This window comes from Saccostrea echinata, unplaced genomic scaffold (genome assembly GCF_033153115.1).
Source record: "Saccostrea echinata isolate AGI-Se365-2 ecotype Australia unplaced genomic scaffold, CSIRO_AGI_Sech_v1 ptg000016l, whole genome shotgun sequence".
In the NCBI taxonomy this organism is placed as follows: domain Eukaryota; kingdom Metazoa; phylum Mollusca; class Bivalvia; order Ostreida; family Ostreidae; genus Saccostrea; species Saccostrea echinata.
The window spans coordinates 23,281,428-23,307,420 of NW_026889765.1; the positions used below are offsets into that span (position 1 = coordinate 23,281,428).

Sequence of the window (25,993 nt, forward strand, 5' to 3'; positions counted from 1 at the left end):
TATGGCAAGAAATCCATTCTTGCATTAGCTACATGTACATGTATTTGTAAGGGTTTTGAGGCTTGATATTTTCAGATTGAAAATTTTGATTTGAAAAATGCAGTAATTAATTTTGACAGACCAGTAACTGATGACATTGAAAAAAAAAACCCAGAATTTAGTTCCTCCCTTTTATTACAAGACTTTTACTGTGTAGAAACCTTTGTGCCAATATATGTCCTTTTTGGGGGAGAATGAAAATTGTATCTTTTTTTCCCTCCAGCCATCATAACAGGATTTAAATTCCGATCCATTGCCAGGAATTTAACCTTCACCCCAGGTTTACTTGACAACAGAACATATGAATTCAGAGCCCATGCAGATCTGTTCTGTGCAGATGTAAGTTTTGACTTGCCAAAAAAAAAGTAAAAATATTGAATTCTTGTGTTTTTATTTTAATTTTTTACTGGATTAGAATTGTTCAAAATGCATTTTTTTTTTCTTCCAGATTGATAGAATTATAAGAAAATATCCCAATGCATTTGCTGACTACAAGGAATGCCGAGTTGTGGCCTATGGGTAATACATTCAGTATTGCTGTAAAGAGTGTTAGTTTAGTCAAAGAAATGAAAAATGAGACATTAGTAATATAATTATATAGTAAAAAAAAATGAGACATTAATATAATTATATAGTAAAAAAAGAATGAGACATTAATGATATAATTATATAGTATAATATATATAAATGTAGCTTTATTTGATATATATATATATATATACATGTATTACATTCCTACATTCAGAGCACTTTGATTAGTCATCAACAAGTATAATATCTGATCATAATATTTAGGAAAAAGTATTTAAGGTGCACCAGAAATTGAGCAAAAAATTTTAATTTCTTGCAGTAACAACCCCACCTCTTTAAACTGGGAACTAATCTTTACTGGTGACCAGCCCTCACTAAGTGAGAAACAGATCTTGGACATTATCTACAAAGACTTGCCTCATTACTACTACAAGGACTCAGAGGGGGTGGTCATTGGAGATATCTTTGTTCACATCAATGATTACGCCACAACCAAACTGCCCATGGACTTACAGATCTTAAACCTGACCTGGTCAGATGAGCTGAGGAACCCCAACTCCTTCATGTTCAAAGAATACTCAGCTGACCTTTGTAAAGATGTAAGGATATACTGTTTTTCTTCTTTTTTTATCTGTGTATAAAAATTGAATTTATAAGTATTGGGATACAGATACATGTACTTGTTGGTCACATGATCAAGTTCCATCTTGCCCAAAGGGCTTTATGGAAGATTTGATAATGATCATTTTTGCGAATGCAAATCATATCAATTTGTGTGGTTCATTTTGTGACTTGCAGCATCTTGCAATGTACATGTAAATGTAGTCCAGTTTTTTGACAACTTGCTCAAATATTGAATGGTTCATGTAAATTCTAAAGTTTAAATTGAAAAGGAGAATGAATTCAATTTTGAAATTTTACAATGCTATTGGTTAGAAGTAGAGAAAGAATTGCAAAAAAAATTCTCAATAAAATAACAAAGAAACAGTAATAATGATGTTTTCTTATTCGATTTACAGTTGGAAAGATTAGTTGGCACCTTTGGTGTTGACCTGCCTAAGTTAGTGGGATGTGAAGTTAAACAGTATGGGTAAGCCAACAGTTCAAACTAATATATACTTGTATTTTGCATTGCATATTTCTTTAAAGAATATTCTTCAGAATTACATGTACTTAATAATTATTGAAAATTTGTTAAGTGCATGTAATATATATTCAGTAGTTCTTGCTTTTTTTTTAACCTTGAATACACTGAAGTGTTGAAATGACTAAGAAGGATTCCTTTGTTTTTTAGAAATAATCCAACCAGAGTGTACTTTGACCTGACCTTTGAGGGAACCCATTTCACTCCCGAGCTACAACAGAAGTTCTTCCAGCTGATGAAGGAGCAACCTCTACAGAGATACAAGAATTTCCTGGGTTACCTGCTGGGACAGTTCCTGATATTCTCCGAGTATTACACTGACTACACCACGGTTCCGCTGACATTCCGCGTCCTCAATTTGACATACACCACGGATCTGATGGACAAAAACTCAGCCAGATACAAACAGCATGCAATGCTGTTCTGTCAAGATGTGAGTAAATTACACTGAGTATGAATTTATCTCATAATGTGTTTCTCATAAGTTTAACAAGGTTTTTGAAAGATTATAAAGTTTTTCATGAATTTATCTGGTGATGTTATTCTCATTGGTTTTATAATAAAGTTGTTTTTGAAGATGTGTTATAGATTTAAATTTTATTTCTTTCCCAACAGATTGACAAATTGATGAGATCACACAAAAGAATTTTCCCAACATATGAAGGCTGTGAAGTTGTTCAGTTTGGGTAAGACAGTGAAATCTCACATACAGTATTCAGCATTGATATAAAGAGAATAAAATTGCTTCAAGTTTAGAAAAGAATCTACCGGGTAGCTAATAAAATGGCTTTGAGTATACTGCTTTTTCTTTCAGTAACAATCCAACAACCATATCAGTTGACCTTCAGTTTGGTGGCCTAGTAAATATCGGCGAATACAAAGATCTAGTTTCAGGCATTATATTTGAGGATGCTCCAAGATATAGGTACCTGAACAATCTAGGACATCTCGTGGGCGATCTGTTGGTGTTCTATGACAGCTGGGAGTACATCTTGCATGGTCAGTATTTCTGGAAATTTTTCTAGCGATTAGAATTTCCTAATGATCTTTTTCTGTGCATTGATTTGATATGACTGATATGATTTAAATGTTATACAGATTTTTTTTCAATTGTTTGAAAAAAATCCCATGCAAAATGATATGGCACAAGTAATCTGAACTAATATTGAAATTACATGAACAGTAGCAGTGTGCTTTATTGTTATAGATCATTAGAAAATTGTTTATCATATTTAGTCTTTATATAATATTTATATATATATATATGTACTTTGAAGAAGAAAGTGTAAAAATTGATTGCACTGGAACATTAAAAAGTACATGCTTAGCAGCTTAAAAGTTGAATTACTTCTTTCAGATGCTTGGCTATCCAACATGACCTACTTCATCCATGAGTTTTCCTACAACCCTCAATATGCAGATGCTAATTCAGCCCTCTATAAGGACTTTGAGAATTTGTTCTGTGGTGATGTAAGTACTTGCATGTTTTAAATTCTAAATGATCACAATAGTTCTGCTATCCAGGTAAAATCTGTTGAACTGCTGGTGGATATAGGTTCAAGCAATTGAAATATACCCCCGGTACATATATGTACAAAGTTCATAATATTTTGAAATATTTTACAGATTGACAATTTCTTCAAAAATAGCCAACTCTCTGATAGATTCTACAGATGTTTCTTCACAAAAATAGGGTGAGCTTAAATGTTTGTTAATTAGTAGGTGATTTATTTTGGGTCAGATATATGGATGCTAAATGCAGTAAAATAGTAAAAATACTACGTACTGTAAAACGAGAAAATTTGGCGCATACATATTTTAGCGCAAATGCAAGTGGAAATGAATTGGCGCAAATAAATTTTAGCGCTTGTCATCGAAATATATAAATGTAATATTTTTTCTTTGATCCATGCCCGTATTTGATTTTGCAGTCACTCAAGCACACAAACGCAATAGCATTGATTTCTAACTCACGTACACAGGTAAACAATCGTTCATTTTTCCGTAGTGATGCAAGCACATGGACGTGGCATAATGTTGATTTAAAACTTTTTATGCCCCTGGATCGAAAAATCCTGGGGGTATATTGTTTTTGTCCTGTCTTTCTGTTTGTCTGTCTGTTGTCAACTTTAACCTAGCCCATAACTATTGCGCTGTCAAGGGTAAGGCTTTAATATTTGACATGAGTGTTCATTATGACAAGACCTTTCCATTGGTACAGAAATTTTTGATCATGTGACCTCAACTGTGACCTTTGACCTACATTTGAAAAACTTTAACGTTGGCCATAACTATTGCACTGTAGTCTACGTCCCACTCCAGAATTGTGTTACCATCGGGGGCATAGTGTTTCACAAACACATCTTGTTTAATAAAAGAAAACATGACTAGTTTCTTATTAAAACCATGCATGCATCGAAGGAACTGGTAAACATAATTAGATATTGCCTGCAAGGTCGATCGCCCATGCTTGATCGCATTTTTCACCTCAAGGCAATAGATGATAGACATGGCAAGAAGCCCAACTTTGAAGGTGCTAATGATAAGTACCGGGTAACAACTAACAATAGTTTAACTGATTAATTCATAATTTGGCAGAACTTTCTCGATCAATCCTACAGTTAACCTGTGTGAGTGTGTATACAAAAAATACAGCTTCCTTACGACATTACGTAATCGCGCGTTCCGGTTTACATGTACTTGAGTGATTGATTTGTACATGAAAAAAGTTTAATTTTAGAAATCTGTTAACGCACAATAAATTTTAGCGCTCAGGAGCCCTTGCGCCAAAGGTGCTAAAATTAGTAGTGCGCCATATTTTCTGGTTTTACAGTAAAGATTGCATTTGACATTCGATTTTATTGAAGCTGGCTTATTGGTGCTCAATCAAAATTGCATAATTATTGCAACCAAATCCTATTCATTATAACCATTTATTTGGAATCACATTAATTTTTTTCTGTTTTAAATGTAAGAATTTAATGGAACTTTTTAAGAAACAGATTAAGAAAAGAAAAAGGAAATCTCAGAATTTTCCCACTAAAATCCATGCAATTTTTACCCTGCCTAATTTCTGTAACAGAGACACACCTGTGCACACCTTGACCTTTAATGTGATATTTAACGGCACTGAGGAGATTCCAAAGGAAGTTATCCAGGACATCATCAGCAAACGAGCTGACCACTTCAATGTTGAGAATAAGGACATGATGTTCATTGGTCAGCAACTGGTCTACCTGGGAGGAGAAATGGAGAACTTCCCCATCAATATCTCCAACTATCTGATACAGGACTACGTACTGACCACTGAAAGTCCAGGTAGATTTGTCTATATCCTGCATGCTGATAAAAATAAATGTGTTCAGAATTCTTTGAAACAAAAGAAACTTTGCAACAAAAAAATGTTGTTTAATTTCCACTCATCTGTCTTTGAGTCATTAATAATGTCAACTATTTGAATTTGTGTAATTATTAACTATTCTATGTTAATGGATCTATGTACATGTATTAAGTTTCTATGCTAAGACACAGTAGTTTATCAAAGACCCTTTACTTTATCAGTGAATACAATCATCAATGCCTCCTTTGTGTTGTTGAACTTGACCTGGACTCCGGATTTAGCCAACCCCCAGTCAGCAGCCTTTAAAGCTATTGCTGATCCATTCTGTCAATATGTGAGTACTATTATTATTATCTGTGTACTTTAACCCTAGTTCCATGTTTTCAGTGTAAGTATAGCTTTTGCTACTATAACATTATTTATTTTTACATTTGGATAAAATTCTCTTGATACTAATATTTTTATTACAAATTATTGTGTTTATTGAATAAATGCATTATTTTTTAAATTTCAGTTGACCAACTTGTATGTTGGAAGAGACAGATTCAGGGACATTTATGAAAAATGTGAAGTGGCTTCTATCACGTAAGCTGCAATTCTAACTTATTTATCATGTATAATACTGTTTATGAAGGATTTTAATAAAATAAAATGAATGAGTACATGTATGAGCAAAAAAAAATAGCTTACAATGTTAAGTTTAGTCTACCAGTTCTCCTTTACTTCATTGCAATGTGTAAGTTTGTACAGAGTTATTCAATACATCATCAACAAATATTTTTATATTGAAATTACAGGACAGATGGGGCAAGAGAGAAAATCAATTTTGTGCTACAGTTCAAAGGTCAACAAGATCAGACTTTGCAGGAGTACATCTTTGGTATTCTGATAGAAATTGCACCACGTACCACGGTCAATGGTCAGATCTCCATTGTGGTGGGTCCTCTAGCGGTGTATGAACAGTCCCTAGCTATAGAGCAAGCCACGGTGGCGGTGGTCACCACAGCACTTCCTATTGGAAACATGAGAGCTGGCAAGACATCCATGAAACCAGAAAGTAAGTGAAAAACTGAACTTAATAGGAATCCTTTATTTATTAAATTGAGCATACTTTTGTGATTAAAACACAAAATCAAGTTTTTATTAAAAAAAAAAATTACAGGAAATGTTTAGATTATTCATCTGCAGTATTTTTCACATTACAACTTTTGTAACTGTGTACTTTTAAAAGAGATGAGTTCATTTCAAATAAAAATTAAGCATATAGTGCAGTTCCTTTATGTAGAAAGGTAAAAATTAAGCATATAGTGCAGTTCCTTTATGTAGAAAGGTATTATTTAAATAGTTTTGTAACTTTGATATCTAGTGATTGATTTAATGAAATGACTGAATATTTTTTTAAGAGATTGAAAACATGCATGCAAATTGTACATTTGTATCATACAAGTATTTATGAAATTTACCACAACTTGCACATAAGTTATGACAATATTACTAATGACTATGTAGTCCAATCTGAATTTGGTGATAAGCTGCATAATTCAGTGTTATTTTGAATGCTATATCTATATTTATTGCATGGTCTTTGAGGTGTTTGCCTACCAGTCCATATTTTCCCATACTTTACTCTTGCACACTCTGGGAGAAGGTCTGATTTAGAAGGTTTTTTTGTTTGTCTATCATGAAAGTGATTGGCTTGAAAATCATCTTACTTTTGTCTTGAATATTCCAATTCATGAAAACAAAGATTTTCCTTACTATTAGAGGACAAAGTGCATGATCATGGATGATTACAGTATTTGTCTTGATTTGCTGAATGAAGAATAACCAAGGAGGTAGGATTAGAGTGAGTGGTGTAATTCTGTATAAATGGAATCTTGTTTTGGATAACAGAGCATGGAGGAAAGCAGTATTGAAGTTGGTTATCATCAGATTCTGTAATTCAAATTGCATATAAAACACATGAATGCAGCATTGGATAGGGTATGTTTGTTAGAGAGGGAAACCACCCAGGAAGTTAAACTGTTCCATTCTGGTTCCAGAATTTTGTGAAGGGGAGAAAACCCAGGGCGAGGTGTTCTATAAGACAGACAAATGCTATGAGTTTATTGTGTGTATGAGAGAAAACGCCCAAACAATCAGTTGTCCCAGAACTCCAGAGAGAATGAGATTTGATCTCCCAACGAAGAGCTGCGTCAAAGATTCCACATGTATATAGTACTGGACAGTTGTGTAATTATGAAGTTTACAAGTAAAGTGACATTGTATAACGTTTCAGAGGCTTTGATGACATTGTATGCAATTAAACTGAGATTGAAAATAAAAAGATTATGAAATATTGCCTTAAAAATTCCTTCTCAAAAGAAGTTACAAGTGTTAGAAATTTTCATGGATTTACTCTTGATTAATTTTTCTTCTCCATGCAAACTTTAATTTGCTTGTATATAAATTCAAGAATTGGGGATATTTTTGGTATTCATGTAACGATGGAATCATATAGTATATGTTCAAGAGTTAACATCAATAATATTATCACACTGACATTGAAAGTATGCACTTTGAAAAATGTCAGTGCAGGTCTTTGTGATTTTCTTAAAGAACAAAGTAATTTAGATACAATATACATGAAGAACTCTGATTTATATATTCTGCTGTGATTGAAATGTGATTTTAAACTATAAGCTCTAAAAAAAATTGATGCTTATTATTTGATATCTCCTACTAATATAAATGCACACTGTTCTCATTTTATCTACAAGCACTGGACATAGGTGACCACTCCTATAGCTTTACAAATGCTATATTTTTCTCACTACTGTGCACCAACTTCATGAGTTACAAGTATACATGTACCAACTTAAAATGCCCATATGATAATTATCAGTGTACCAGCTTTCTAAACCTTGGCGATTTACAACTATACCTGCTTTAGATGCCAGTTATTGTCAGTGTACCAGCTTTCTACATCATGGTAATATACCAGCTTTTTCCCAGCATCACAGCAATAAGTACTCAGGGTATGTGGCTTATATATTCCAGTCTTTTGACTGAATTTATTATTCCACCTTTACAGAAATGTGTGATGGTGTCACATCATACTATGAGAAATTTTATGGAGATCCTGGACATTGTGGTAAATTTTACGTGTGTCTTGGCAACCAGGCTATGGAGTTACAGTGTACTAGTGGATACTCATTCAGTGTAGCTGATGGAGACTGTGTCATTGATTCAAACTGCATATAACCAAGAGAGAGGAGACTTTTAAAGACAGTGCTTAATGCCCGGTCCTATTTCATTTTTTTTTTTATGATAGAATATACTTTGTTTTTTATGATAGTATATACTTTGAATTAAAAGACCAGGTTATACTTGTGCTATAATAACATTGTATATTTGAGGAAAGATTTTACAAAAAGAAGTGCATATGTAAATTGTATAATATCATTAATTTGGTTATTTTCATCCCATTCATGAGTTTCACTTTGTCGTGAACTGTTGTGTTGAGGCAAATGAATTGTTTAAATCTTGCCAAGACTTCATATAATTATCTATATTTATGATTATTGTAAAAGAAATTGAAATGCAAAATAAAGAAATTATTATTTTAAGGAAAATTGTGCTTTGTCTCACATAAATATTTCAAGTGTAAATTTTATATAAAATGTTGTAAACACATGACTTTGTCTAGTTACTAGTATTCTTTTTATTAAACTTCAACCACATTACATAAAGTCACTGACAGCGAGAGTAACTTAAATATGTGTACAAAATATCAGACTGACCTTTAATACAACTGTCACAGTCACCTTAATGGATTTGATGAGGAAGAATCACCAACTCATCTGTTTCTTGTATATTTCACCAAAAAAAATTTACGTGATAACTGATATCATTCCTGGATATGGTGGAGTTGACAGCATAGACTGATTGATACCCGTATGACCTCACTGTTCACTTAACTTGTGAGATATTTCCTTTGTAAGTCTGATTCAAAACAGACAGCGTCTCTGTAATGTATTTCTAGAATCTACACTTTGACAAATTCTACTGGATTCTAGTCAGTCTATTCTGATGGCTTTAGAGAAAGATTAATTATACCCCCGCTCCGAAGGAGAGGGGGTGTACTGTTTTACCCTTGTGTGTCTGTCTGTGTGTGTGTATCTGTCTGTCTGTCCGTAACAAAATTTTCGTCACAGTTTTCTCGGCAACTACTCATCGCAGATGCTTGAAATTTTAGCACACTCTTTGTTTAGGCATGCCATGTGGTGGAATTCATTTTTGTACGAATCCGTGGTCAACTTCCTGTTTATCCGTGCATCTGTCCGTACCATACATAACAAATTTTTGTCACAGTTTTCTCAGCAACTACTCATAGCAGATGCTTGTAATTTTAAAGCAGTTTTTTTTTTAGGCATGCCATTTGGTGGGATTCATTTTTGTACGAATCTGTGGTCAACTTCCTGTTTATCGGTGCCTCTATCCGTACCATACATAACAAATTTTCGTCACAGTTTTCTCAGCAACTACTCATCGCAGATGCTTGAAAATTTAGCACACTCTTTGTTTAGGCATGCCATATGGTGGGATCCATTTTTGTACGAATCCGTGGTCAACTTCCTGTTTATCTGTGTGTCTGTTTGTACCATAACAAATTTTCGTCGCAGTTTTCTCAGCAAATGCTCATCGCAGATGCTTGAAATTTTAACACACTTTTTGTTTTGGCATGCCATATGGTGGGATTCATTTTTGTATGAATCCGATGTCAACTTCCTGTTAATCCGTGCTTAGAGTGTATCTTCACATCAGAGCGGGGGTATTACTAGTGAGCATTGGCTCACAGACTTCTTGTTTGAGGAGACAGAGGTCTGATGCAGCTTACTTTATATGAAATAAACATCATTATTATTCACTTGAACATTATTGATGTTAGTTAAGAGTTTATACAGTCAAACTTCATTATTTCCAACACAGAGGGACTGAGAAAAAAATTCAAGGTATCTAAGAATTCGAGGTATCAAGGGTAAAATACTTACTGAATAAGTGGTTGGGAAAGAATAAGATGTTGGACTTCCAAATCGGTTCGACATATCCATGGTATTTGAGATAATCAAAGTTCGAGATAACAGTGTTAAACTGTATTTCTCTTATCTTTGTGTGCCATCTTGTATTTTTGACAGATAGTTAGTGGCTATTACATACATGAGTCCTCCCAAAATGCTTAAAGAGATATTTGATTGAAAGGAGTTTGATTCTGTAGCTTTAATAAACAGTAATCCAAAGTCAATCCAGAGTGGACTGCAGTAATTTTTGTTTCCTCTGCTGTCCCTTTTTGAATTTTCTCATTTCTTCATATTATTATTCTTCATATTATTCATATTGATACTGTGGGGATTTTTTTGTTTCTTCATTGACCCCCTCCCCCCCCCCCCCCCCCCAACTTTAAATTTCAAATGTCTATGTGTTTTTTTTTTCTTCAGCTTAGTATAAAGAGGCAATAACAAATCACTTACAGTAGTGCAGGTCATTTCTCCAGCAGGGTTGTAGTTTATATTTCCTTTGGACCCTTTGTTCTCATGTTGTATCATCATTTGTTTTATACGAAATGTGGAGATTTATTTTAAATATATACATTTTAGGTACCAGTAATAGTGGGATAGAACTTTTCCCAGGAACATTTGTGGATTTTTCAGGTAATAAGAACTACTTGTCTTTTAAAGTTTTGGTGACTGTTTGAAATGTGAATAGTTGTGTATCTGCAATTGTAGCGTGTAGAAGTGTTTTGTGGACATAGCTAAATATGTCGTGATTGCTTTACATGTACTTATAAGATTTATTGCAAGCTTGTTCTTTTGAAACTTCATTAATATATTAAATATTCAATTTTGTAGAATACTTACGTATCTTTATACTCAGTATTATTGTATGATTTCAGCATTCTTACCCACCAATCCAATCCAACAGACCACCACTCCTCTGGTCACCACCACTATCCCCCGCCCCACAGCACCGGCCTCTACAGACCCCTGTAAACCTAACAGACACAACGAATACCTCCCTGTCCCTGGGGATTGCCGGTCTTTCTTTGTCTGCTCTTTTGGGACAACTTACAAATTTCAGTGTGCAGGGGACACAGTTTTCTTGTGGACAAAGAGAATTTGTGACAATAATGATGGTTCTGTTAACTGTTTATAATTTTGTTTTTGTTATTTTGTTATGTTTGAGAGAGAGAGAGAGAGAGAGAGTGGGAGAGAGAAAGAGAAAGAGAGATGGGAGAGAATTCATATTTGAGTCTTTTTTGTAAGGGAAATACTAATCCACATTTAGGAAAAAAGAACATGTGATTACAGCTGTGGCTTTCACAAGCTCTTCTTTCTTTTTAGCAATGTGTTTTGAACTACCAGCTTAGATATTCATTTATTCTCTATGCACTGTGATTTACTGTTTTGGGTACTCAAATGATTATGAATGTTGGTTGTATTTGTTATTAAAAGACCTCCTGTCATTCATTTTGTCACATATTTGATATATATTGATAGAAATTTGTAGCGCAACAAAAATCTGAATTTAATCAGATTGCTGGTGACTAAGACAAAATTTTTACAAATCTTTCTAACTGTTCTTCTTAAGCATATGCAGAGTGTATACAGTGCGGATCTAAGAAGTACTATGATTTTGATTGATTTATTTAACAAAAAATTATTTCACAGCTGACAAATTTTGAATCTTTTTTAAATTTTTTTGTTTTTTGGAAAAGGGGTGCAGATTTTTTATTTATTTTTTTTAGAAAAAAGTTGAATTTTAACCCCTATTAAGTCCCTAGAATAAAAAATGTAACTGCAAGATTATTGCAATTGTAGAAAATTACCCTCTATCATATTTTAGAAGATAAATTTGTTGCTGCTTAAATTAAAAAAGAAGCTTGAAGATGAAGATTTGTGACGGACAAACGGAAGGACCGGGTCAACAACAAAATTATACATGTATGTAGCTGTTCAAAAATTTTTTTGCTACATTTGCGGTATGCAAAATTTTCATTACTGGGCATTTAAATTAAGGCTTTAGTTTTTTCAAAGACAAAATTGGGAAGTTTATATAAATCTTGCATAACATTGTGCATGATTGTTATTTCTGAAGATAAATTTTTTATGCCCTGTTCACAAATGGTTTATGGGATCGATCGCTGTTTGTTATCTTCACTTTTTTCATGCCGTTTATTCAGTGACAAATGAATACATTTAGTTACATGTAATTTTAAAATATACTGCAGCATTGCATGTCCTTGTCATATGATATCAGTTTAAATACCGGGTAAGACAATGCACAGCAAGCTATACCTAATCTAGGTTATAGAGAGTCGACATTCAACAAATATGGCAGCCAGTAAACCAAAACATCCACTGGGCTCTCCTCAAGAGCATATTGAAATGTGTAAAACCCACGATTTACCTATTGATGTGATATGTGAGGACTGTGATGAATTTATTTGTGGTAAATGTGCCAAAACAGATCATAGAGATCATGAATGGAGCACTATACCAACGGCAGCCAACCAAAAGAGGAGAGGTTTACTTAATTTCCTGAAGAAGATCAAGGAAGAGGATCTGCCTGGGATTGAAGAGAAGATCGAGAAGATGTCAAAACAGATCACAGAAAATGAAGAACTTTGTGACTCTGAGATTAAAAAGCTTCAGAAGCACTATGATGAGATAATTACCAGCTTATCAGAAATCAAGAAACGAAATGAACGAAGATTGAGAGACCATTTGAAGGATAAAAATGATCAGTTGGAAAGTGTGAAATCTGAGTTATTCAAAAAGAGGGAATCAATTGCAGAGACAGTTCAGTTCATGGAGGACAGCAAGAGTGCCATGTCAGATTACGGCATGATTGACAACCACAGAGAACTGACACAACTGTTGGCTGGTCTGGATGTTGATATAAAGGACTTTAAACATTCAGTAAGGTATAGTAAAGGAGAAATCAGAGATGATGTTATGGAGATTTTAATTGGAAAAACTCTGGACTTGAAAGATATCAGTTTGACTGCAACAAGCTCATTTAAATATGGAGATGAATTAATAGTTTTGTTGAGGGCATTGTGTGAAGCTCAGTGTTACATAAAAGAATTTAAATTATCTTATGCTGAACAAGTAAACAAAGAAGGTGAGAAAAAACAAAAATATAACATCACACCTAATGACGTGTGTGACTGATAATGGTGATGTTTATTTCACTGACATTAAAAACAAATCCATCCGTTCACTGTCACAATCAGGATCTGTCTCTACAGTCATCAGTACAAATCTACTGGTACCAGGAGGAATCTGTCAGTCGGTGGATGGTGGACTACTGGTTACCTTGGTAAAAAGTGAATCAGATCGTTACAAATTAGAGTCACACAGCAGACGTCTGGTGAGACACATCACAGTGACAGGTGATGTCATCCATGAGTATGAGTACCAGAAGGATGGTCAGACCAGACTGTTTACATTGCCATTAACTGTCAAACAGAACAGTAACAATGATGTCTGTGTTGTGAACCGAACAAGTTACACCACAGGTGATCTAGTGATTTTGTCTACTTCTGGTCACTTGAAGTCTGTCTACCGTGGACAGAACCTGACAGGGAACTTTGATCCATTTGATGTAGAGTGTGACTCACACTGTAACATCCTTGTTACTGACAGAGCTAGCAAAAATATCCATCTACTGAATCCTGACGGGGAGTTCTTGAAATTCTTGCTATCAGAGGAAGAAGTGAACTATCCAACCTGATTATCACTGTACAAGTCTACACTGTGGGTGGGATACTATGGTGGACTTGTCAAAGTGTTTCAGTATAGAGTGTAAAATGTAAGATACATGTAGCGTGATTGAAATTATTTTCATGATATTACAGTTTGTTTTAAATCATAAATATAATTCAGCCCTATGTGTGGATTGTTCCTTTTGGTTGTTATCAATTCAAGTTAAAAAGTTAACAATATATCTTATCAAACAAATAATTATTGTTTCAAAATTTATTTTAATTTAAAGGAAAAACAACAATTTTTTCTTTTTACTTCAATCCTGTAGTTACATCACTGTAATTTATCACAATTTTCAGCATTTCCCATGAATTGGTGTTAGATTTATGGACTCTTTTCAAGCGCAGATCAAGGAATTTTTTCCAAAGGGGGGGGGGGCTTCCACCCCAGTCCAAAAAAATTTCCAACCTAAAAATTTCTTGACAAGCAAAAAAAAAAAAAAACCGGAAAATGCATTTCCCAAACGTGAAAAACACCTATTTCGTGGTGGTGATGGTGGGATCCACGTTCTTTTGGGGGGGGAGGGGGGTCTTAAGCCATTTTTAGGTCACCTGAGTCACTCAGGTGACCTATTGCTATCTGTTTTCGTCTGGCGTCGTCCGTCGTGCGTTAACTTTTGAACATTTTTAACTACTTCTCTAGAACAGCTCAACCAATTTCAACCAAATTTGGTATATAGCATCTATGGGTGAAGGGGAACAAAAATTGTGAATTTCATGGTCCCTTCCCCCCTGGGGCCTGAGGGGTGGGGCTAAAACCACCAAAAATAATGCAATCTTTAAAAATCTTCTTCTTTACTCCTGGACATCAAGCAGTCAAACGTTGGCATCATTGTAATAAGCATTGAGCCCTCTACCAAAATTGTGAAATTCATGGCCCCAGGGTCAGGGGTTCTGGCCCCAGGGTGGGGCTATATAGATCATATAGTGAAAGTGCATTATTTCTTTGAAAATCTTCTTCTCTGCTCCTGGGTATTAAATAATGTTACTAAGTGCATAGTTATGATGAGCAAGAGTGCCCCTTCAAAAATTGTGAAATTCATGGCCCCAGGGTCAGGGGTTCTGGTGTTAGGGCGGGGCTCTATTGATTATATAGTGAAAATGCATGAATTCTTTGAAAATCTTCTTCTCTGCTCTTGGGTATCAAATAAAGGAACTAAGTACATAGTTATGATAAGCAAGAGTGCCTCTTTCAAAATTGTGAAATTCATGGCCCCAGGGTCAGGGGTTCTGGTGTTAGGGCAGGGCTCTATAGATTATATAGTGAAAAAGCATTAATTCTTTGAAAACCTTCTTCTTTGCTCCTGGGTATTAAATAAAGTAAATAAGTTCATAGTTATGATGAGCAAAAGTGCCTTTTCAAAAATTGTGAATTTCATGGCCCCAGGGTCAGGGGTTCTGGTGTTAGGGCGGGGCTCTATTGATTATATAGTGAAAATGCTTTAATTCTTTGAAAATCTTCTTCTCTGCTACTGGATATTTAATAAAGTAACTAAGTACATAGTTATGATGAGCAAGAGTGCCTCTTCCAAAATTGTGAATTTCATGGCCCCAGGGTCAGGGGTTCTGGTGTTAGGGCGGGGCTCTATCGACTATATAGTGAAAATGCATTAATTCTTTGAAAATCTTCTCCTCTGCTCCTGGGCATTAAGGTAATAAACTAAGTACATAGTTATGATGAGGAGGTGGGCCTCTTCCAGAATTGTGAAAGCCATGGCCCCTGGGTCAGGGGTTCTGGTGTTAGGGCGGGGCTCTATTGATTATATAGTGAAAATGCTTTAATTCTTTGAAAATCTTCTTCTCTGCTCCTGGGTATTATTTAAACAAACTAAGTGCATGGTTATGATTCATAAGGATGCCTTTTCAAAAATTGTGAATTTCATGGCCCCAGGGTCAGGGGTTCTGGTGTTAGGGCGGGGCTCTATTGATTATATAGTGAAAATGCATTGATTCTTTGAAAATCTTCTTCTCTGCTACTGGAGACTATTTAAACAAACTAAGTGCATGGTTATGATGCATAAGGATGCCTTTTCAAAAATTGTGAATTTCATGACCCCAGGGTCAGGGGTTCTGGTGTTAGGGCGGGGCTCTATTGATTATATAGTGAAAATGCATTGATTCTTTGAAAATCTTCTTCTCTGCTACTGGAGATTATTTAAACAAACTAAGTGCATGATTATGATAGACAAGGATGCCTCTTCCAAAATTTTTAAATATATGGCCTCAGTTTTTGGGGTTCTTGAGGAGGAGGGGGGGGGCTCTATTGATTATATAGTGAAAAAGCATTAATTCTATTAATTAATCATTAATTAATCCTGACGGCTCCTTAGTGTTGAGCTGATAAATAAATTGCTTAGCTATGATGAAAATGGGAGCTTCGAACAGAATTTTTAAATCTTGTGGTCCTAGGGTCAGGGTTCTGGCATAACGAGGGGGGGGGGGAGGGCTTTTGATAATATAGTGGAAAAGTGTTAATTCTTTGAAGTCCATAGTATTGATGATGAGGGTAACTCTTCCAAATTTGTAAATTTCTTGACCCTTGGTCTTGGGTTCTGGTGTTAGGGTAAGGCTTTGTTGAATCTGTAGTGATCATGCATTGTACCTGTGAAATTCTTCTCTGCTTCTGGGCATTTCGGAAGCAAACTGAGTAAAAGTTTAAATGATATGAGTAAGCGTATTTCTACCAGATTTTTAAACATCTGGACCATTCGTCTAAGCATTCTGGTCCTGGGCAGGGCTCTATTAATTTGTATTCTACTGAGAGAAGTTATTCCCCTTTTCCATTCACCTTTGATAATTAATCACTGTAAATAATGTATTTGAAAGGTTAATAGAATAAGATAATTATGCAAGAATGTTTATCATATAATTAAAAAAGTACTTTCTTAGTTTTAATAATCAGGTAGACCTGTAAGTAATAGATAAATAAAAATGAGACAAAAATAACTTATCTTATTAAAAGTTCTTTAAAGACCATAAGAGAGGTCAATGCTAGAGGTCTTAATATGGGTTTAAAAATAGTACAGAAGCACTTATAGTTTGTTAATAGTCTGCATGGTGATAGTGTTAAGGACATTGGCAAGTCAAGGTTTTCCGGAGAAAGAAGGTTTAATACATGGGTTTTTTCACTTATAAAATAGTGATTGAGAGTGATCTCCCGTGTAGAATTCTCTAAGCGGTGGAAACCAATAAAGCGTATGTTACAGCGGTAAACAAAAGCACGTGTACTTCCTTCAACGGGTAGAATCATCTATACAGCAAGAAAGAAAAGTAGAAATGGCTTTGTTGTACATTTTATTCAGGGACAAAGAGCCAATAGGTCGTCATTTACGATAGTTGTGCTCAGTATGCTGGGAAGGGCAAAGATGTGACATATGCTGAAAGGTAGGCCGACTGAGAACAGTTCTTAGCTAGGTCGTGTGAAGGAAGCAGCATTTAGTAACTACGAATAAAAAATAAAAATAAAACAATGCCAATATTTTTGTTACAATGTGTTTCAATCAATTAAGTCAACTACATGATTAAAACAATCAACCAGTCTCTTGATCAATTTTAGCTGTTAAGGGAAGCAACTCAGAAATAATGATCGGTGCCGGTATATCCATGTTTTGTTCCGATATATAATTTTTTAGCCAAAATTTCTAGAAGTCATAGGAAATGAAGATACAATAATGTATATAATACAAAAACTGTATGAAATAAGTGGGTTTTGGAAAAATATTATGGTGAAAAATTATGTAGGTCCTTTTTATCAACATTTTACATAGGAAATGCATTGAGAAGTGTAAAAACATTGATTTCACAAAATCTAAAAAAGAAGGTTGGATTGGTAGGTTAAACGGTCCAGAATATAGCCTGTTTAGTACATTTAAACCTACTCAAGAGTTCTTGAAAAATTCTATACGATAACCTGGAACCTTGCCAATGTCCTTAAGTGGGGGACAGATTAGAACTCAATTTCTGAGTTGATAGTGAATACTAGACTAATTATTTTGTTGATCCTGATCTTCCTACTTCTCTTGTTTTTGTTCTTCTGCTCTGCCTCTGGGTATTAAGTAATCAAAGTAAGCATGCTAACTGTATAGTTATGATGAGCAATAGTGCCTCTTTCAAAATTGTGAATTACATGGCCTCTGGTTTAAAATACAAACCAAATTCAATTGTTGGAAAGTTGTTACACAATACTCAGGTGACCTATAAGGCCCGTGGGCCTCTTGTTATTTGCTACAGTATATACATGTACTTAAAATAACTGCAAATTCCAGGGGGGGGGGGTCCGGACCCCCCCCCCCCCCCGATCCGCGCATGCTTTTTGAGATGATAACATAATAAATATTATCTAGACCAGCACAGGGTCAGAGTGGAAATAGAAATTAGAGTCTGTCCAGGTATTCAAAAAAGGGAATAGTCATTCCTTAAGACTTGTGAAGTTCAATCTCGCAGGTGCTTCAAGTTCAAAGGGTAAGTTTCAATATCCAGGAATGGATCCTGGAAGACCTAAGCCGAAAGACCAGGCAAGCATCTCATAAGCACTTATCCTTTGTCCAGGGTTTAATTCCTGTCAGGAGCTAAAAACAATTAAAACAAAGTAAAGAATTTATGTCCCCTGCTTAAGAAAAAAAGAAGAGGGAACTAGAAGAACTGGAAAAATTTTGCAGATGGAGGAAGAAAAAGTCAACTTTGACCTTTCAGCTTTTGGCCTTTATATCAGTAAGAGTCTTTTTTTAAAGTTAAAGAAATTGAAGACCAAAAGCTCACAGAAAAAATAAAATTATGATCAGAAAATTAAATACTTAGAATGCAATACATGTATATATAATTTCTGATTTTGACCTTTGACCTTAAAATCAATACGGGATTTTAAGGCTATAGGGCATTGTGATATAAAATTTCACTGTAAAATCTCAAGGCTTCTTAAGATATAATTGGGAAAAGAGTGTTACGATACAAAGAGAGAAAATATATGAATTTATGATCTTGATATCTGACCTTTTGACCTCCAAATCGATAGGGTTCTTCTTAGGCCATAAGGAGTTGTTTTATTAAAGAAAGTTCAAAGAAAACTGAAGTCACCAGCTAGAAAATGTTATTGAAATATTTTGACTTATGGCCCTTGATCATTTGACCTCAAAATCAAAAGGGATCTTCCTTAGGCCATTATTATTTTATTATTCTACTTTTATATAGCGCCTTATCTAATTTTACAATTATCCTAAAGCGCTTAACATGTAAAAACAAGTACAATATAGAACGAAGAACAATAAATGAAAAAAAACACCAGACTAAAGTTCATATAAGAATTAAAATTAAAAGATTTTAATTTATTTTAATATTGGAGTAAAAATCAACTGGATGCTTAGTTAGTGTCTTATAAATCAAAAGTAAGTTTAAAAAGATGTGTTTTAACTTTTGTTTAAAAACGACAAGTGACTGTTCGCTCCGAAGGTCCAGCGGGAGGCAGTTCCACAGGGTGGCTGAGGATACATCGAACCTTCTATACATTTATCTCCATACAGCCTACTATGAGTACGTGGTTTTAGAAGGCTCAGTGAATCCCCAGACCGAAGTAGCTTGTGGACGATAGATAAATGTATGCCGGGGCTAGTTTCTGTAAGGCCTTGAAAGTATACAAAAGTATTTTATATTTTGTACGATATGCCACAGGTAACCAATGAAGAGTTATATGAGAATTGGTGTAATATGCTCATGTTTCCTTAAACGTGTCATTAGTCTGGCAGCAGTGCTTTGAACTTTCTGCAAGGATGTGGCATTAAGACCATAAAGAAGTGCGTTACCATAATCAAGTTGAGATGTAACGAGTGATCTATAACAAGTGTCCTGCACGCATCCTCTGTTACATGTATAAGTGATCTTACTCTACCGATGTTACGAAGATGGAAATAACAGGATCTGTAGTTACTGAATTTATTTGGCACCCCATACTAAGTTTGCTGTCGAAAAATGCCCCCAGATTTTTGACACTTGAAGCATTATAATTGATGACTGATCCACCAAAAGCGAGTTTACGTCCTTGACGGCCATAAAGAGATATGATATAAAATTCCATTGCAAAAGCTTAAACAGCTGTTAAAAGACTGTTTAAGATATCGTCCGGAAACGAAAGTGTAACACACAATTCACAAACAACTTTTTTTAAGTTTTATTTTCATAAATATTTTTTTTTAAATATTAAAATGTCTTAATTCTTGACTTCTCTTGATATGTTTTTATTTATTAGATATTCATATTATGCATTCATTCATAGCAAATTGTAAACTATAAAGGATCTCTTTTGCAAATAAAACAATTTTTACACTGTTTCTGAAAAAAAAAAATCATTTATAATAACTGAGGACATTGGCCTTTAAACAGCTGTTAAATGCTGAAACCATAGTTTAAAAGGGATCCATCAAATAAAATTTTGGTGTTGCATTTTTCCTTAACTTGAGATTAAGATACTATCCCACAGGCACTTGTTTCGTATACGGGACACCCCTATTTATTTTTACCACAAGGTACCTAACTCAATTTCAGGCACCCCCGCTTCAAGCTCGTATTTTGTTTATATATCAATCATTAACCTACTTTAAAATGACATCGTTCGTTAGAGTTAGGTACCTTGTGGTAAAAATAAGTAGGGGCGCGGGTGCCCCGTAAACGAAAGAAGTGCCTGTGGCATGTCATTTATTTTTATTTTATACTAAATTAGACATACGAGTATGATCTACATATCTAAGCCATACGAAGTAATGGTATAAAATTTTATTGCAGTGAGAAGAAAGGGGCCATTGAAAAATTTTACTTGTTAACAAATGAATGATTAAAAATTTAATTCAAGAAAAATTCATCCCTTTTGTACACATTATCGAGAAAAGTAAATATAAGACTTAGATTATCCACACGAATGTATTTTTGGTCTTTCTATTATATCTCAACACGTGAATTTATTAAATAATCAACATGTAATTTAGATTGTTTTTAACTCATTTACAGAGCCGAAACGAATATTAGTAGAGCGAATTACTGAAATTTAAAGAACCAATCATTTCTTTCAAAATCAGTCATGTGATCGTCGTTATCAACCAGTTTGTAAACTAAGATGGAGGACTAGGGGGCATAATAGGGTAAATAAACCAAAATAATGTCACGTTTACCTCTGTTATCGTAGTATAGCTATTGATACTGACTCAGTTATATCAGTATTTTTCCCCAAGTCACTTTAATTATTAGACAGAAAGTCAGTTAATAGATTAACTCTGTCGACCTTGTGCTATCTTATAAAATATGATGATAGGCTGTATATAATTTTAAACTTAAATCCAAGGCAGCTAAAAAGAACCCTAACAATTAAAAAGAAAAATGCATACTATGATCATAGTACCTACCTTAAAAATTGTTGTAGATTTTGCGGGTTTGGAAACATCTATACTAAACATGGAGATCTTGTCAGACGACAATGCTTCGGAATCCCGCTTTCCTCTGAAGAAACCTTTGCCCCCAATAGGTGTAGGAGGGAATAATGACGACATTGAACTCCCAAACTCGGACTCAGAAAGTCAAGACGAACAAATTAATTCTAAAGACGACGACGACGACAAATCCACTGTGTCAAATGGTAAGAGTGTGAAAATTAGCATTGTGATGTCACAACTGCAGGACATATTATGACGTCACGAATTTATTTATTGCTTGATCTAACTGTGATGTCATAGTAAATATTGGTAACTAAAATGCAGCATCCTCAAAATGTAGATAATTTTTTCCTACAATTATGTACAAACTGAATCGCAACAAAAACATACCATCTTATGGCGGAGAGTATATTAAACTTGATTGCCCACCTTGGATATATTATGGTATATTAAGTAAAGGTATGACATGTTTTGCTTGAGTATTCTTATTCATCATTTGTATGTTAGATTTAGAGAATTTTTGTTGGTCACTTTCATATTTTCGCTTGGACATATAACTATCACTTATCTGACAAGTCTTTGGATGACATATCTTTTACTTTCAATTTTTACTTAACAGCTTCATCTACAGCCAAACAAGGTAGTGGTAAAACTCGGCCAGCAGTATTAAGAGGATTCCGAAGAGAAGCTCCAGAACCCGAATCAGGCACTGACAAGAGCTCAGGGGACGGCACACCCACAGGGTATAAGACAGTGCAGATTTTACATTTAATATATGGATAATTGTCATGTAATATGTATTAATTATCATGAAAATTAAAAAAAAAATTGAGGAATTTATTTTTTTTATAGAAGAAAGTCCAGGTCTAGGAAGAAAGACATCATGAAAAGAAAAACCTATGATGGCCGAGAAGTTACGTTTATAACAGAGAATACCCAGACAGATTGGGACTGGCTAGAGGAAGCAGAGAAATCTGGAACAGCCCGTCTTCTGGGACCTCGAGATAGTGAGTCTCACTTAAAGACTTATTGGTTCAGGTTCTCTCATTCAGGGATAGGATCTCCAATCACTGAAAACTTGTTAATCTTGTAGTGGATACTTGAAGGTGTTATGGGCAAAGGGCATCTTTTTCTCTAGCACTTAGGAACACTATTATGCTATGGACAAATGCTTTCAAACTATCGTATTTTACTTTTAAGAAATGAAATATTTAAGACATTTGTCTTGATATATTCTGTCAATCAACAATATCTAAAATAATGGTATGTACAATATTAGTTTTTAGTTAAGATTAACAAATAAAACAATTGCAGAATAAGAATGATTAAGTTTGCACTGGTTGCATTTGGTCAGGTAAAAAAACTTCTGTTACATTCTGTGGATCATATAAAGCTTTTCAGTGACTTATGTAATATTTCAGAGAAGGGTAAAATGCAAAAGAAAGATTCTCTTACGACTCCACCCAAGATTATCCCCAAAGGTTAATTCACTTAGCCATTTTGTCACCAAAAATAAGTGATACTTCACCAGAATGTGTTGATTTGTTAATGTTAAAAACTTCACTGTGCAATCACCTTAAACTCTGATGCAGAATTCAAATGTATTATAGTTTTCCCATTAGATCACAGGCTTAAACTGATCTGCAGAAATGCAGTCTTAATGCAAATATATGAAAAATAATCTGTAATACATTAGGTGGTATTTCTAACTAAAAAATGAAGAAAAAAAAATTAATCGTGAAATTTTAAGATTCTAAAATTAATAATTAATATACAGCTGAAGTTCAGTATCTGCAACACTTATATCTCAAATACCATGGATTTGTCAAACTGATTTGGAAGTACCAACCCCTTATTCTTAAGTTTTTGACCTTGGATATCTCAAATCCTCGGATATCTCTCTGTTTTTTCTCAGTCCCATTGAGTTCGAGATGACAAGATTTGACTGTACATGTATCTTAAAGAAATGATATCTTGTTTGTCATACTTGTAATATTAAGGCAGTTATTTACTGTACCATCAAACATTAAAACTTATACACAGTAACACTTTCCTAATACATCTGTGTTTAGTTTTCTCTGTTTCCAGTGATTATCACACTAGTGTGCCGTGGGGTAGAAGCACTTTTCTTCACGTCTTCCTGTCTTTCAGGTTTACTTTCTTTGCACGAAGAAGATGGCCTCTCTCCTAGAGCAGGTAATATTACACACTCTTCTAACATCTTTCCTGAACACACTGAGGGAGAGTGAGTTAAAAATTGAAGTAAGAAACCAAGAATCCATCACATTTGATCTTGAGTATGATTATGTCAGATATGCATGTATGCATTAAGGATAAGTCAAGCTTTATATTCTGCAGTCCTGAACGTACTATTAATTTGATAATTAACTTTGAAATTGAAAACTTCCAAATACCTCAAAGATTTTTGTCAGACCTGCTGTGTTGGAGAAATGGAAGTTTGATTATATAATAAGTTAAATCATATTATTCATTTTGCATTTTGTGTTCTTAGATTATGTTTTTATGTCTTTTGAAGTAATTTTGTTATGTTTTATGATAAATTCATTTACTAGTGTTGATACAAAGATAATTTCAAATGAGCTTAAAAGAAGTCTATTTTTGAATGTTGTCAATGAGTTTTGAATAGGAACTCTTATCTATTTTTCTGAAAATGTTCATTCAGATACATGAAATACTTAATAAAGTAAAAAACACAGCACATGGCTAGGCTACTTCTATTGCTACTGATGTCTAAGATGATATACATGTATTCCCAAAAATCTTTATTTAGCCTCAGATTAAAAAAATAATTAATACTTTCAATTCTTCTTTCAGAACTCAACTCCCACTTCTTTTTCACTTTAATGTCTGGTTTATTCCTGCATTGGTCCTTTGCCACAGTATTTTGATTTGTAGCAAACACATCTGGCATTATGTAAAATTTTGTTTGAAGCCATTTTTTCTTCTTTGTTTATGTGTTGTATGCAACTTAAGGTACAGAGCAACTACTTGCATGTAAATTACTTTCAAATGATGTGAAGTCATTTTAGTTTTCATGATAGATTTAAGAAGAAACATCATATGACTTCAAATAAATTTTATGCAATTTTAAGCAATTCTTGTATTTCAATGACATTTTTTTTTGGACAAATTTATGGAGAAATTAGACATTTTTTTCTTGCCCTGACACTCCTGCAGTACTGCAACTTCCTGTTTAGTAAAACAGAATTGTATGATATTTACTGGCAATGAAAATTCAGTCCATTAGCATTTTGATGTATTGTATACTTACACATAAATATGGCATCCAATTGTATGCACCAGATAAATGACATTATGTTTGGATTGGTCCTCATAAATATGTTTTCACTGGGACAAGATGACTGAAATTAAAATCAAATTAATTCAAACGTACTATAATTAATTTCATTAAAATTAATTCTTAATCTTTTGTTGTTAACCGATGTAGGTAAGAAGGAGGAGTCTAAGACAGACATCCCCACCGTACAGGAGGAGTCCTCAGCCCCCTCACCTTACCCAATCAACGACGAGTTTGGGGTCCCAATGTTAGAACTCAGTAGTGACTCAGATACGGTAAGAATGCATTGTGTTGTAAACAGTATATGGATATATTGCCATTTTATTTTTATAGTTTGATTGTGTTCATGATCAAAACTTTAAACTAGATTGTTTTTTCTCTTTTGTTAAATTTGACATTTTTACATTGACAGCAATGAAAATGGTAAATAGTTTTGGCATGTTAAATTCAGAGGTGAACTATAGGTTGCATTTTTTAAAATTAAAAAGTGTAAGAAAATTCAATGCTGCATACAGTTTAACATAAAAATTTTAAATTGTGCTACTGGATTTTTTTTTTTTTTTTTTTTTTTTGCGTATTCACAAAAAAAGAAACAAACAGAATAAGAGTATGATGTTTTTACTTGTTATTAATATTATGTGATCCAAATGAAATAGAATTTATTGTTATAAAGAGTTCTGATGAGGAAGAATATACAGGAAAGAAAGTGCAGGATGATCGCACTTTCATGCCTAGTATCGGTCCACCGCAAATCCTGCAGGTAAAATGGGTGTGGCTTGTGTAGAGCTTTAGTGTTGGAAGTGTGGCTTAATTTAGCAAGTAGAGAACCAGAAACTAATTAGTCAGAGGTGGAGGCGGGGCTATGACTGTCATTCTAATTCCTCTTTTACTAATTATCATGTGGTGTGATTTTTTGTTGAAAGAGTTTTTGCTACTAACTAGAGCATTGTTAATTGTACTAACAGTATTTTAGAAAAATAATAATATGAGAAAAAATTGCTTGGGAAATTTCTTTTTTAAATAGTTGCAAGAAAAAAATTGTGTGTATACATTGCAATGATTTAAAAATAGAATCATATTGAATAAACAGCTTAAAAACAGAATCATATTGAGTAAGCAGCTTTTGGTATTTATCACGTAAGTTGACTGAACAATTCAATGGTATATCCTTTGCTGTATTAAGCAATTTTAGAAACAACAGCAAGATATTAATTCCTATGTGCTTTGAAGTATACCCTTGCACTGTAAAGTAAAATTTATTATTAATTGATGCACAAGTTGTTTGTTTTTACCCTCATATTGTATAAATTTCAACTTAGGAAAAAAAAAATCATGTTTTTTACTCTTAGATATAGTTTATAGTGTAGTTGTTGGCAGTGAACTAAGCTATTAGCCATTATCT

General features: G+C 34.0%; 1 protein-coding gene across 1 annotated transcript in view; it reads left to right on the top strand.

Annotated features, from left to right (window-relative positions):
* LOC133188235 (uncharacterized) overlaps positions 1–25,993 on the top strand; it is a 74,902-nt gene that overhangs the window by 39,596 nt on the left and 9,313 nt on the right. The window contains exons 81-101 of the mRNA XM_061323613.1: positions 263–378; positions 488–558; positions 890–1,169; positions 1,590–1,660; positions 1,865–2,147; positions 2,330–2,400; positions 2,529–2,713; positions 3,072–3,184; positions 3,341–3,408; positions 4,797–5,032; positions 5,276–5,388; positions 5,569–5,639; positions 5,852–6,111; positions 7,097–7,168; positions 10,987–11,128; positions 21,294–21,475; positions 21,892–22,015; positions 22,125–22,279; positions 23,424–23,468; positions 24,742–24,866; positions 25,265–25,351. Of these exons, the coding sequence (XP_061179597.1) occupies positions 263–378; positions 488–558; positions 890–1,169; positions 1,590–1,660; positions 1,865–2,147; positions 2,330–2,400; positions 2,529–2,713; positions 3,072–3,184; positions 3,341–3,408; positions 4,797–5,032; positions 5,276–5,388; positions 5,569–5,639; positions 5,852–6,111; positions 7,097–7,168; positions 10,987–11,128; positions 21,294–21,475; positions 21,892–22,015; positions 22,125–22,279; positions 23,424–23,468; positions 24,742–24,866; positions 25,265–25,351 (2,870 nt within the window). The remainder of the gene's footprint in view (positions 1–262; positions 379–487; positions 559–889; positions 1,170–1,589; positions 1,661–1,864; positions 2,148–2,329; positions 2,401–2,528; positions 2,714–3,071; positions 3,185–3,340; positions 3,409–4,796; positions 5,033–5,275; positions 5,389–5,568; positions 5,640–5,851; positions 6,112–7,096; positions 7,169–10,986; positions 11,129–21,293; positions 21,476–21,891; positions 22,016–22,124; positions 22,280–23,423; positions 23,469–24,741; positions 24,867–25,264; positions 25,352–25,993) is intronic.